The sequence below is a fragment of the Battus philenor genome, unplaced genomic scaffold, assembly GCF_028537555.1.
Source record: "Battus philenor isolate CCGP_79_NKW_IND1 unplaced genomic scaffold, ilBatPhil1.0.hap1 SCAF_12, whole genome shotgun sequence".
Classification (NCBI taxonomy): domain Eukaryota; kingdom Metazoa; phylum Arthropoda; class Insecta; order Lepidoptera; family Papilionidae; genus Battus; species Battus philenor.
In genome coordinates, this window is record NW_027181674.1 from 1,030,225 (window position 1) to 1,045,986 (window position 15,762).

The 15,762-nt window shown below is 34.6% G+C and overlaps 1 protein-coding gene across 1 annotated transcript; it reads right to left on the reverse strand.

Annotated features, from left to right (window-relative positions):
* Positions 1-6,349: 6,349 nt before the first annotated feature.
* Positions 6,350-15,422, reverse strand: LOC137932802 (embryonic polarity protein dorsal-like). The gene is made up of 10 exons (XM_068776478.1): positions 15,310-15,422; positions 14,367-14,507; positions 13,669-13,871; positions 12,822-13,048; positions 12,126-12,281; positions 11,564-11,654; positions 10,237-10,287; positions 9,343-9,398; positions 7,432-7,665; positions 6,350-6,562 (listed from the first exon to the last, which is right to left on the reverse strand). The coding sequence occupies exons 1-10, from the start codon at positions 15,420-15,422 to the stop codon at positions 6,350-6,352; spliced, it is 1,485 nt and encodes a 494-aa protein (XP_068632579.1).
* Positions 15,423-15,762: the final 340 nt, after the last annotated feature.

Here is a 15,762-nt window from a genome sequence, read left to right on the forward strand (position 1 = left end):
ATTCTGTATATATTGGTGGAATTGACTAAACAGTTAAAAGGGGCCACAATATTTTTTTTATTTCTTCTGTATCTAGTTTAAATAATGTATGTGTTCTTTGATAGGTGTAAGTAATTGTGAATTTATATTATATATCGGCGTGTTGAGGGTGCTCGATTTTGAATTGAGAATTACAGTACCCGGCGATTAATGTTGCACATCGACCTTTGGAAAGAGACAATCAGCTAATTTCGGCTTCGTAGAGTGTCATCTCTGTCGCACGACTGACGAAACGTCACACATGTAGTGTGGGACAGAGATAGTGCTCTACGAATCCGAAATTAGCCGATGGTTTCTTTTCAAAGCTCGACGTGCCATATTTATCGCTGGGTACTGTATATTTCGTATAGTTATTTTAGTACAGTCGGGTGGAAAAATCTTTCTGGGACTTATTATTTTTATCTACCCAATAGTACGCATGTCATTACTAATAGCTGATATCTTTAATGTATTTAATTAGGTTATTTTTTTTGACAATAAAATTATTTGTTACTTTGTTGCTTTTGTTCGCGACTGTACTATAGCGAATTGTGCCATCCGGATTGGTTTTCCTGTGAATAGTTTTGGCGTAATGGAGAAAGCGATGGAAGTTTCAATATGTGGGTAGTTGGTTTGAAATGTATTTTAGTTATTTATTATTATACGCGAGCGTGTGTTAAAACCAAATCGGGACGTTGCGCTTGTTTCAAATAAAGATAAAATTGATCTCAAAATGTATGATAAGATTTCTTGTAGTTCCTTCGGAAGATTGAAAGCGCATCGTCTCCTAGCCCAGCGCTGGATCAATACACGCAATGTATATACAAAAAATGTATCCAAGTTTTATATACACTGTAAAATGTAAAATTCAAACTAAAAGTAATTGTCATACATGTACAATCGCGATGAAAATTGATTTGGAATTTATAAATATATACGACACTGTTGATTTTTTTTTAGTTGATTTGTCAAACATTATCGCGATGCAATCAACTACCAACGCCATCTATTGGCGTTCTTACTTATATATTTACTAAATCCGTAAAATTACGTGTCATCTTACACTATGTAAAGTTGTACACGTTAGTATATATATATTTATATATATCGCATGCTTTATAAATTATAATTTAATTATTCAAGAGATACCGTCCAGTCATTAATACGGGCTTTTATAATTGATTTTCTGGAATGTTCCATGGAATGTGCCTTAAATGTACATGGCGTATTCACACAGAGACATTGGTCATGTCAAATGTTGCCCACTGTAGGGCATAGGCCTCCGCCAAAGGCAGTCAAGCATTCAGACCGATTAGATCAATATAATGGAATGCTAAATGGTAATTCTGTCTAATATATAAACACTTCTATATGTTTGTTTATATATTTATATTTAACTATTCCACATATAGTCTTTTTATCTTATGAAGTAACAATACATTGATGTGAAATCATAAGTAATTTTTTATAGTAATTCAAATGTAATGGAAAACTATTAATACATGGATTTATAATACAGGGTGATTCTTTCAATGGGTGAATGTATGGCTCTATTGATGTAAATGTATGAAACACCCGATTCAAAATCAATGGTTTGAATAAATAACGATGTAATGATGATATAGTAAGAAAAAGCTTTTTAATTTCACAGTACTACAATAAAGTTAATTATTGTTTAATGGTCTATCTGTGCGAGTTATTGGTCTATGTAACATTTTTTCATTTTTCAATCAACCTGTATATTCGTTGAAATTGACGGTCTTTCGATTCATTGGCTATTATGTGGGATTGTATTTGAACTAAAGAAAACCTTATATGCTTTATTATTTTATATGGAATATGCTATATTATATATGCTTTCTATTAGTTTTTAAAAATACAACAGTGCCTTTATACAGTTGGTAAAGTTGGTGAGAAGTTGCCTTATTTTTTTTTTATTTTAAATAACAAATCATATTTTATTTTATTTTAGTAATATAATAGTGTATAAGGATGTAACACCAATAAGCATTGAACCGTAATAAAGTGTAATTTTTAAAATATATAAAATTAAAATTAAGATATATATATATTATATTATCAAGGCTTTTGATGGGGGCATGTGGTAAAGAAATACATAAAGTTGCCATAAAAAATCCATTATATATGTTAACAAAATTTTAGGGATTTATTTTGGATTATTTAAAATTATTTTAAATAAATTTAAAATGATTATGGGATAATTAAATAAAAAAAATATATAATTTTAAATTTTCGAAGTTGACAAAAGATGGCAAGGGTGTAAAATAATTAAGAAGATGCTAGAAGTAGCGTGCCCCCAAAAAAAGAGTAGACAAAAAAATGTCAAATATTTATTTCAATGATCCATAACTAAATGTGCTTTGTCGAGAAAAATGTACATTTATACAAAAGAGTGCCTGAGTATTTTGGCCTTTGAATTAGAATAAATTCCAGTATTTGAATTACAATGTACACAGACCAGTGACAGAGGAAATAAAGCAGTTGGAACTTGCATGTTCAGAGTAATGTTGCTTTAGTGCCTAAAATGTTAACATAATTTTTGGATTACAATGTAAAATTTGTTTTATATTTCTTAAGAGAAATTTTTGATATTAATTGACTATATTTGTAATATTTTTCTTTTTGTTACAACCGAATTGGACGGTAGATATAAAATGAGGGTAGTTGGAAACATGAACGACAGTTGAAGTTTTTTTTTGGCAAAGTTATAAAATATAGTGAAATGTTTTCGTTTTTATTTTAATTTGAATAAAAATTGGTTTTCATATCCCTATGTAACGTATTCTGTAGTTTATATAAACAAATGTGAGTGTACCATGGTGCTACCAAAACGGCAATGTTGCAAGCTTTGATAATCTGACGGAATAGAGCAACCTCCCCCTCTGCGTGTATACCTAAGGCACGGTACAGCGGTTTCGGTAGCACTGTAAATTATAAATTGTATATTGCAGTAACTGTTAAACATGTGAGCAGTCATTCACGAAGGCGCCACCTAACAATGTTTAGTTTAGAAGTTGAACTACCTTCAGTTTGAAGTGATAAACTTATTTATCATTGTATTCAACTATTAAAGAGGTTTGTGTACTGTAAGGTATTAGGAAAACAGAGTAAGGAGCGTTTTCGTGAATGGCGTTAGCTCGTTGGTTTTTGTGGGTAGTTGTAAAATTTTTTTTTACGCATTTCCTTTGAATACGCATTGTATTGTTTTCTAGTATATTTCGCGATGACACTTACATTAATTATTCACATTTCAGACTACCCACATATGAAAGATGTGTTGAATTATTTTTTATCTGTCGCTATATGTTATACAGGGCGTTTGTGGAGCAACTGTCACATTATTTATACACGTTGAAATTGTTATGGAAGCAAAATTGGTCGCGTACATCTTTGGTATACATGAGTCTGTACAGCCAGAAGTATAGACAATATGATAGTGGGTTTCCCGTTTGTCTGTCTGTATGTGATTGTAATCGATTTTAAAATTGTACAAATTGGATATATATAGGTTTTGATTTCGGCTGTATGACGGCGTGGTGTATCGATCCCGCGAATATATGCACTTCGTCTACTATTGTTATAGGTTAGTGTTAAGTGTAATAGATGCCATTGTTTGTGAAATTTTTATTAATGATATTTTTCTCCGTTTAGTATATAATAAAATTTCTTTTATTTAGAACGTGTGTGTTTTATTGATTATATGGGCTGTGCCGTTTGGCATGACTTAGTGTACGCATATACAATAAAGTTCTATAAGATATTTTCGCCTTACATCGAGCCTCCGTCGAGCATGACTCGGCGACCGCGCCCTCCCAGCTCGCGTTCAAGCGAGTATACAAAATCAATGCCGGAGCGGTAAAATCAGTCGGTTTTGTTGTAAAACATGTCGACAGAAGCGACATTACTTTCCGATCCTCCTGATATTATAGAAATTAAATCAAATCATATAAATTATCAATCTTATATTATCACTTATATTGGAACACAAGTCCAGTAAAAGTATCACAGTTTTAATATTTTTTTAATGTCTATTAACAATTGTTTTTTCTTATTTCACCTACCTTTATTAGTACGAGGGTGAAAGAAATTTCCAAGCGTAATCTCGAAATGTTCCAGCGTGATTCGGATAATTTTTGCCGTCGTCTTGTCACCATGGATGAAACGTGGGTCCACCATTTTGATCCTGAAACTAAAAGACAAAGCATGTCTTGGAAACGACCATCCTCCATCCATTAAGAAATTTCGAGTTGCTCCTACCGGTGGCAAAGTTATGGCCTCTGTGTTCTGGGATAGTGAAGGAATCCCTTTTATTGATTACATGCCAAAAGGCCAGACGATTACTGGACCCTATTATGCAAATTTAATCCCGAAAGTGCGTGAAGCGATTAAAGAAAAACGTCGTGGAAAACTGTCGTTGGGCGTGTTGTTCCTTCAAGATAACGCTCCTGCTCATCGATCGGAAGTTGCGCTCAACGCAATCCACTGTGCTGGCTTCAATCTCTTTGACCACCCACCATATTCTCCGGACTTAGCCCCAAGTGATTTTCACTTATTTCCAAAATTAAAAGAGGAAATTCGTGGAACAAAATTTCACGATAATGACGCGGTTATAGCTGCTGTAGAGGACTTTTTCGAGAGTCAAGAAAATAATTTTTTTTCACAAGGAATAAGGAAGTTAGAAACGCGTTATTCTAAATGCATTGCATTGGAGAGAGATTATGTAGAAAAATAAAATATTATTATTTAAATCTTTGCATTTTTTAATATTGATTCCAAGAATTTTTTGATTCACCCTCGTATATATATATACATGTTTTATACTTTTTTATTAAAAAACCTTATGTCGCAGATTCACAACATTATGCATTTACTTTTAAGTGGTATGTTCCAGTATTTTATCATTATGCATTTAAGGGGTGCAGGAATATAAGGCTTGAATAAACATATACAATTTACTCTTGATTCTTTATTAAACATGTAAAAAAAATTTAAATAATATCTTTCGACATTGCAGCCTATATACGTCCAAGGCATTGACCTATCCCAAAGATATCTATGGTGGGATATACCATAATCGCCATTTGGCAGGCGGTTTGGCGATCACAGTGGTGTAATGGTATGCAGAGGACATTGCTTCCCAACCTCTGAAATATTCTTTGTGAGCAGTGAAATTGTAACATAATGCACAAAGTGTGAATTATATAAGATTGTATCTCGCTGGGTAACAACTAAAACTATTTCTTTGGTATAATTTAATCACATGTTAAAGGCTAATTAACAATTTAATAGAGATTCTATGATGAACATTTCCATATTCCTAGTTACTACTCTTTAGAAAGGAATGTCAAACAAAGCTGCAATAAAGTTAAAAATAATCACTTGTTAAACTCTGGTTAACGTACAAACTCGTTCAAATATCGATAATCATTGTTTAATCTATGATTAAACATGTTGGTTCCATTTTCCGTGAGTTTAATTTTTCTTATATAGCTATATATCTTATATAGTATATCTTAGATAGTTAACGTCAAAATACAGATAAGAATTAAAAATTATAATCAATGCTAATAAAACTTTAAAAAAATACGTTGCGAAAAACTTGTGAAGTCTTTCAAAATAAATTTATTAATATAAAACGTAACGTAACATTTCTATTTATTAGTGCAAATTCAAAGATTAGCACAGGTGTAACAAATCTGTGGTTCTGAAACATTTCTAGCTCTCGATAAATGTATCCGAGCTAGCTTTTAATTTGCTGTCATCATATTTATAATGAATTATGAAAAGAAGTAAAATAAATATGCTTAATTTTGAATATTTATCACAAGGAAGCTAGATTGTCTGTTAATCGTCGGCTAATCAGTGATTAATCATAAAATCAAATCAATATTATTATTATTTAGACTTTATAGCAACTTTAGTCACGTTAAATAATGATTAACAAATGATTAACTGTAAATTGATTTTAGTACATATTTCCTTTCGATCGAATTTAGAACATATTAGGGTAATAAAAACCTGACTACAATATATCAGTCAGTTTTTTTGCATGTTTTTGCTAACGTTGTTGATGTGGATTAAAAAAAAAATTATAATTATAAGTAAGAAAAGGACCAATATGTAGTGATAAGTCATTAAACGGTGGTAGTTGTGTAATTCGCATTGTTTGCCGCATGCGCATTTATTAGTGGGCTGGCGGGCTGTGCACTTTATTGCACGACTACTGCTGCAGCGCGGAAGTAGCTATATATTGATCCTTTTCTTACTTAGGATGGACTTTCGCAAAGTAACGCTTGAATCCATTAGATATTTATAACTCCTGGGTTGAAGCTAAGACAACTGGGTAAGGAAGATCAGACTCCAGATTCGATTCGCCGCCTATTAGATCCTTTAGAGAAAGTCCACTGAGGTCGTCACTAATTTCTTCTCCGATGACATCGAAGAAATTTTCCGAACTCATTCTCACGTCTCCATTAGAGAAGGACGATGGTAACATATCTTCTGTTTTGCTCACACTGTTCAACTGCGAAATTTAAATTTCATTTCATCATATAAACTGCAAGGGATAGGCTTCCAATTATCACCACGACTTGACCCACTCTTAATTGTGGTTTTTTATTGCTCCCACTAGTGGGGATCTCTCGTCCATTCCCGACTTAAATACGAGGGGACAATACGTTCTTAGTAAATATTTCACTGACTGATGGTCATGCAACAATATCTTCTAATATATAAAATTCTCGTGTCACGGTGTTCGAACTTGAACTCCTCCGAGACGGCTTGACCGATTTTTACCAAATTTTACATGCGTATTCAGTATGTCTGAGAATCGGCTACTATCTATTTTCCATACCCCTAAGTGATGAGGGTGGTCCACCCCTAAATTTTATTTTTAATTTTTTAGACAATTTTTTTGGTTTTTATTTTATTATGATACAGCATACAAAAATACATACAGACCTAAATTTTCACCCCTCTACGATCAACCCTTATCTTACATTTGTTAATTAAAAACTTTAATATTTTTTGCAAAACAACGTTTGCGGGATCAGCTAGTCGAACACATAAAACTTAGACAAAACCAAGAAATAAATACAAATTGCACACAGTAAGAATTGTAACAATATTTATGACAATACTATTTATTTTTATGTATTACATGTAAGTTTCATTGTGTTTGTATAGACATACATTTTCATACATCTATTGAGAAGCTATAGAATCCTTATCTTTTATTTTTTACAAATAGTAATTGTGAAATATGTAAAAAATATTTCTTAATTAATTAAAAGTGGTAAAATGATTCAAACTTACTTCAAAATAACTTTGCTGACCTTTGACGTGAGTTTGTATAGGATAAAGTCCACCTGGAGGATTATTTAAATGATTTACAGGAAGTAAGGATGCTGGGGGGTGATGTGGTAACTTAGGTTGCGTGTTATAGTAGTTCTGGTGTATATGGTTGATCTGAAAGTGGTTCTGCTTCATCATTGATGAGTTCTGAACGACGAAGTTTATCCGAGATGGACCTGGTGCATCCATTGGAGGTAGTCCATCTGGCCACGTCTGCAAGAAATATATCATCATCATCGTCTGTTGGACATAAGGATATAGGTTCTCCAGGACCTGTTGGAACGATCTTAATTTTGTCTGTCTTGTGGTCTAACGTCTTACCCTGCTGGTGTACCACTTCCTTAACCCTTAAATCCATAATGATCAATAACTGCAACATACCACTTAAACGTAAAAAGAGTACTACATTTAAAAGTAAATACTTAGTGTTGTGTATTTGCAACATTAGGTTCATTACATTTTATTTTTTATTTTTCCCTGTATTGTATTGTTATCTGCATAAATTATGTTTTGTTTAAATTATAAACAAAAGTCATGCATTTAAGGGTTAAGACTCCAGAAACACAGGGCCTCAATGGTCATCTGTTTTATGATATGTCACGTGTCTACTGTTCATTCAACTTCCAATCTCCTTATTTCTCTCTCCTCTTCATAAACCAGCGTTTAAAATATCTCACAGAATGTCTTATAAGAGCTTGAGAAGGTTACATAAGAGTAGGCTCTTTATAAGTAATGTGTACAAATGTCTTTGGTACAGAATGACCGGGATGGTACACCTCGGTACTTCCCCGATTAAAACTTAACTTCTTACCATTCCATGGATTCATAGAAAACATGATATAAATCAGAGTTTAACGAAATAGATCAAACTTTGTGTATAATATGTATAATAATAATTGATTTATGTACTAAAAATAGACAATAAAATAATTATTAGGTAAATCCTCGGGAATATTTTAATAAAAAATGTTTTTTTTTTACTTTACGTTTGAGTTATCAAAACTACCAATTTGTTCAGATTTTTATTTATATATGCATAACACAGCAACCTGTGAACCGGGTACGCCTGGTCTAATCTATATAATAAATAAAATTGTAGTGTTTGTTTCAAATATTAAACTAAGAAAGGGACTAAGATATAGCTACTTCCGCTATGCAGCAGTAGTCGTGCAATAAAGTGCACCGCCCGCCAGTCCGCTGATAAATGCGCGTGCGGTAAACAATGCTAAACACAACTACCACCGTTAATTCACTCAACACGTGTTTCACCCCTCACGGGGCATCCTCAGGAGCAATGTTACACCAACCAGTGTCTTCATTGCACGACTACTGCTGCATAGCGGAAGTAGCTATATATTAGTTCCTTTCTTACTTAGGATGGACTTCCGCAAAGTAACGCCTGAATCTATTAGATATTTGAAATATTAAAATAACCGCTTTTTACTACATGCGTATGAATATATATACGGTACATATATCAAAATTGCATTTTCTTTGAAATTTATGCCCGTTTGTCTATTTGTTCAGGGTAATCTCTGATAATGCTAGAGAAGTTTTGATAGTACTTATATTGACAGGTAACTGATGTAAGAAGTAACTTAGACTACCTTTATTTTAGATTAAATCTTAAACCAAAAAAAAAAACTTAGTAAACTAAATTTTTTGGTCTTTTTCCACGCGGACAAAGACGCGGGAACAGCTAGTCTTGTAACAAATTTGAAACCTTATTATGGTCATCAGAAAAGGCTTGATAGGAATAGACTTCGTCTTGCTTGCTTACTTAATCTACTAATATTTTTGTAAAATTTTTTATCGTATAAAAAACTAAAAATATTTTTTACACGCATATTACACTATATAATATATTAACTATAGTAATGGTAGTTAAAAATAAAAATTAAATACAAATAGCAAACATTGCTTGAATAATTTTCTAAATATAAAACTCACCTTGTTGGGAATTTGGTTCAATGTTTGTTCTGCCGGAATAACCGTATATCTGGAATCTGTAAGAAAAATATTCTCCCTTATACGTTTTGTTTTTTATTTTTATTTGGCTCCTGCTATTGGAGGCCTCTCGTACCCCTAATTTGTTGGGATCAGGATCTTTGTTTACAAATAAGTTTCAAATTTTTATTTTTTTTCTTCAATCACTTTCATTCTTCTCAGTTTCTTTTGTTTTTACCTTTTTTCCTTCACAATATCTTTCATTTTGTTCTTTCATTCCTTCTTGCCTTCATCGCCTTCCTTCCATCATCTTATTACACTCAGGTGGCTAAGTATATTATTTTTATTATTTATTATTACTTATCCTAATTTTTTTTATACCACAGTTTTCTTATTTTTGGGTTTGACTTTTTTAATACAGACTCTGTGTTTGGCACTAATCGGTGTAACATAACTCCTGAAGATGCCCCGTGGAGGGGTGAAACACGTGTTGAGTGATTTAGCGGTGGCGGTTGTGTAATTTCCATTGTTTACCGCATACACATTTATCAGCGGGCTGGCGGGCGGTGCATTTCATTGCACGACTACCACTGCATGTGCGGAAGTGGCTAAATATTGGTCCTTTTCTTACTTTTTTAATTCAATACTTATATTTGTTCTTTTTCTATTTTTAGTTGATTTTTTCTATTATTAATTGACTAGTTATTTGTGCAGTTTATTTTGTACCTACTTATCTATACTGTTTTATTTCTTTTGACAGTATCAGTCACCACCACCCTTATATATGTTAGAAATCCGGTTTTTGGTCAATTCAAGTAACGCGGTATTAGGTGTTTTTTTAATTTTAATATTATTTACAATGGCTTCAACGAAATAAACATTTCAAAGTTCACTTACAAGTTTGTAGGAACGTCGGTAGCGGTTTCTTCATTATGGAAGCCAATTTATCTGCAAGCAAGAGTTAGGTTATTTTTATTTAATCCATAAATAAAGTTTTTATTTATGAATTTATTAATGCATTACTAAACAGTATGTTACATTCAAACAATTAGTTATACATGGTGATTTGTTTCAGCTGTTAAATGGTGTGAAAATACAGAATATTTCTTGTCAAAATACAATGGTGCCGAAAATATTAAATAATATAATGATAATATAGCAATAAAAAAGTTTTCTAAATTTGAAAACTACATATTAAAATTAATTATTTACTATCTGTCCGTGCAGACTTTGCAAAGCCGAAAGTCATTGGCATGTCGAATTTCACTAAAAAAATAATGTAACATATTTCATACTGAACAGTTATGATTGTGAATAGTTGTAAAAGCGTTTTGCTAACAAATGAGTTATACATTAACCTTTTTAAAACTTTTAGCGCCTATAACAAACAATCCGGTATAATATATTAAAAAACTAGTTACGCAAGTTTCAAATATCAGATACAAGATGGCGTTCGGACCGATGTCACATAAAAATGTGTCGATAGATGGCGCTAGCAGTCATGCAATAGTTAAATGAAGGTACAGTACCGGGCGATAAATATTGCACATCGACTTTTAGAAAGAGAGATTGGCTTATTTCGGCTTCGTGGAGCATTATCTCTGTCGCACGATTGTCTCTTTCAAAAGGTCGATGTGCAATGTCTATCGCCCGGTATTATACTATAACCAATGGTGTTGATGAAAAAGATTATTATTATTAATTATACTACCCACAGAAAACGTCTTGCTATAACAGACGTTGTTAAAAATTAATTTTCTTAGACTACCCTCTAAAAATATAACGTCTTATTACGGTGTTCAAATATTTTTATTGATTTCATCTTCATGACCTGACGTTGATTTATGGGACAACCTCGTATATTAATGTGCCGATGTGCAATATTTATCGCTGGGGATTTAGACGTACAAAATAACTTCACCAGGTTTAGCAGTAGATATATATACATTTTTAATAACTCGATATACGTGCATAAGTTGTGTATTTTGCGATGTCTATGTTATTTTTTTAAATAATTATATAAGGAATTAACATTAAGATGCGTTTACGTTTTGGATTGATGGACACGGACCAGCAAGCTTAGGACGTCAACCCTGAAGGTAGGAAGACTTTTTTAAGGTCACCAAAAGCGCTGGATGCTCAGGGTAAATCTACGGAGCAGGCCTGTATCTAGTGCACGCCCTGTGTTAAACAATAATGAAGTTTCACTGGTACAATAGTTTACCTTTAGCCTTAGATTTGTTCGTTGGGATGTACTCGAAATACTCAGGTGCACTACGCTCATCGCTCGATATTTGCTTTAACTGGAAATTCACCTGGACAGAGTTGGTGCAACAAAATGGAACACAAATACACTGGTAATTGTTTGTAGGTGTTAAAATTAAAAAAAGCGGAAAACCATCCTAAGTAAGAAAAGGATCAATATTCAGTCTTCCGCATATACAGTCGTAGTTGTGCAACAAAGTGCACCGCCCGCCAGTCCGCTGATAACTGCGCATGCGGCAAACAATGCGAATTACACAACTTCCATCGTAAAACCCCTCCACGGCGCATCTTCAGGAGTTATGCTACACCAACCAGTGTAAAATATTGGTCCTTTTCCTATTTTTCATCACCTTCCTTTCCCCGTTCTCATTTCTAGATCACAGATCACGGTATCCCAGTTTATTTGACTCTTATAAATATATCTTTTATTTTAATTTTTATTACTAATTATAATTTTTGAATATTATTAAGACCCTATATTTTAAGTAAAAATAAGAAATATTATATTTTAGCAAGTTTACCTTTACTGGCGTGGTGATGTTAACATTGTGGTATGGTGGAGTGGTGAAGGCTATTGCACAATTCTGGTGCACAAATAAATCAGTGGCGACCTCCTCCCATTCCACTCGACCTTCCTTCCTCTCGAAGAACACGACGGCCGTGTCATCCGGTTTTACCTAGACGCGTTATACGAGGGTTACATGCTTATGTATCTTTATTCAAGTCGACACACTATACTGCCTTTTTAAGAAAATAATACTCTATAGGATTCGGAGTGAGATGATTGGGAATTGGATGAAGGGTACTTCCTACCAGTCCTGTTGGAAATATATGGGGGGATTTGTCCAGATGTGGACATCCTATTGAGATGATGACGACATATTTCTTGCAAAGATAGCCAGTTGATCTACCTTCAATAGTTTGACCTGGACCCTGGCAAACGCAGCATAGCACTTCCACCCTTGGACATCTTATGGCTTAAATGGTATTGAACATGGTGCTGTATTTATCATAGCATGTTTGATGGTAGATACCCCACCAGGTGGACCGAGGATATGGTCAAAGTCGCAAGGTCTTTCGATGTATCATAAAACTGGCCATGGTGACCAATTTTGGGAAAGGCTTACGTCTTGCAGTTAGAGTTTATCTGCTGACATGGTAATGATTATGTCTAGTTCCAGGAGTGGAAATCTAAAACGGATAAAATGGGAGTTTACCTTCTTGCAGAGCAGGATCATGGATGTGCCTCCGAGTGCTGATCCAGTGACGTGAGATATCCGAACAATGGACAATTCGTGGACAGTTTTCTTGTCGCGTATGACCTTGGAGACCACAGGCGGGAGAGCGAAACTGGGTTTTCGATTCTCATCTAGAATCACTACTTGAAAGCAGAGCCGGACTGCGTTCAGGTCGATGTTCTTTAAGTGACCGTAACTGAAGCCATCTGGCGTACAAACATATTTTTTACTTCAGAAGAATCAATATCTTTAATGATTTAGATATGGAGAAACTTAGGAGTAGACTTCTTCTTAATTAAATGTAACACTATTGCGTGAAGTAAGCCGCAATTGTTCCATACGGAACACTAATACCGAATATTTGTATTGACGCAATCACGTGAATATTTACATGAATTAGTTACAAAATCCTGAGATAAATATGGCACATCTACCTTTGGAAAGAGAAAATCCGCTAATTTCGGCTTCGTTTATTCGCTTGTGTCCGTTCGAACTACTGGGTATAACAGTTGTTTAACTTATGTTGAATTCTTAAGATTCAAAAATATTTCTTCTTCTTTTCAGCCAATAGATGCCAGATGAAGACATAGGCCACTTCCGAATTCGCCACAATGACCGGTTCTGCTCTGCCCATATCCAGCGATTTTCTTCGACCTTGATTTTGTAATCGGTCCACCTAGAGTCTACCCGTGTCTACCCACGTCTACCCGCATCTACCCGCGTCTACCTGCGTATACTCGCATTTACCCACGTCTACCCGCATCTACCGGCTCGTGTTTACCAATGTAAAACCTTCCAGCCGTGCCCACTATATATATATACTTACTGTTGAAGGGATCCACGCGTAAAGACTTGCGCGCTTTAAGCATCTCTTTCACCTCATTACGAGTTGTACTCTGGATGCCTATGTTTCTGAACGTAACTCTATTTCTACCACCGCGCAAATCCACTTCGATCTTGCAAACTCCCTTCTTGATCTCCTCTTCAGATCTGTAGAGCTCCCGAGCTACCACTCCATGGGGATGAGGCCTTTAAGAATATATTAATTCTGATGAAAATTTCCATACCTAAATATTTTAAATATGGAAGGATTTTTGGAAAAATAAAAAGGCTTACAATACCAGTGAAATCATAAACGGTACTGAAACCTGGTCACTTCCATGGCTTCAGTAACTTAATAGATCACGAAAAGGGCTATGAACGGGATTTTTTTTACCATATTAGATCTGGGACGAGGAACCGACATGGTCCAGCAAAGTTAAACTGGCAACAAGTGGAAGACAGGTTACTAAGGGATTTATGTTCCTGAGCGAAAAATAAAGATCCGCGAGTGCAGCATAAGACGTCACCCATAAGCTGTATAGATGAACTTGTTTCATGAATTGTGGAAGGCCAATGTACGCCAGTGGACTTTCTGCGGCTAAAAAGATGGAGATCATAATGATGAAATGGTAAAGACAATGTATAGCAGTAGACATCTTATAAGTGAAATGATGATGTAAAATAGAAGTAAAGAGCAGAAACCTGTAAGGGGTGTCCTTGGTGACGCAGGAGACCACGATTACCGCCTTCCCACTGCATCCGCTAATCTCAATGGTGGGGTAGGTGTTCGTTTTGACTCCAGGAATGGAACCTGCCCAACGACCTTCAGACTTGTAGCGAAATCTGTCACAGAATAATAACGGTGATGACAAGAGTAAAGTTTCTCTATTACATACTAGATGGCGTTAATTGTATTTTATCACGCGCTATCAAAATTCAAAATGAATTGCGACCACAAAGCGAATACACATCAACATCCTACAACTTTATAAACATATATAATAATTTATTAACTTCATAGGTACTTTTATAAATAATGTAAACGTTTTGATATTATAAGATAGTATGATGTAAGTAAATAGGTACTATCAGTGTATGTGTTGTGTTATTTTCATTTCATGGACCCCCAAATTTTTTTTCACTGACGTAGACCCCTTGCAGGTTGTCATAGACCCCTAAGGGTCGATATAGATCACTTTGGGAATCACTGGTGTAAAGTTTCTCTATATCATACTAGATGGCGTTAATTGTATTTTATAACACGCTATCGTTTTTACGGAGCCGGAAACATAGGTAACTTAGTCAAATATTAATTTGTGTGTGCTATGTAATACAGAATAGATTTATGCCTCTCAAACTAAAATTGCCAACAATTGCCCAGTTCTTAATTTAAAATTTTTCACCGGTCTGGTCGGTAACGAGGTTGGTTTGTATTTAAAAGGGAATGCCAAGCTCCTGTCATATTAGAAAGAAGCGTTGAGTTACGGAGGTAATTACTTCTCCAAGCGCTAACGAATTGGAAGTACTGTTATCCAATAGCAACCGACCAAGTCGAGGAGCGAAGATTCTGAACGGTTTTAGAGTGTCAGCATATATAACCTTTTCTATAAATATTTAAGTGGCTTGCGAAATATCACTGACTTACCTGTGTGCACTGACAGGCTGAACAACAATGCGTACATTCGGGCTACCAGCTTCCGGAAGCGTCTCCGAGTCGCATCCAACGTCTGATCTAGCGCCCGATATATTCAGAGTCATGGTTATTCCCCTTTTTTGGCTAGACACTAAAGACAGCACGAGGGTATTCCCAAAAACAGGAATTGTGTGAATCAAGGCCTGAGAACAATGAAGAAATTTACCAATTTCATATAGCTTTATAAATTGGTCGATTGCGATTGTATATACATGGTGATTGATTATAGATATAAAAGTTTTTAATGGATGAATGTGTTGGCCTTGTGGCAACTCCGTGCGCATGCGCCGTTCGACAGCTACTGAGAATCGGCTTGACATTTGATATATTAGATGTTGTGCTGCTAGCCGGTCTAGGCTTTGTGCAGCTTCATCGAAATTGAGCCCGTGGGAACAGAGGTCCACG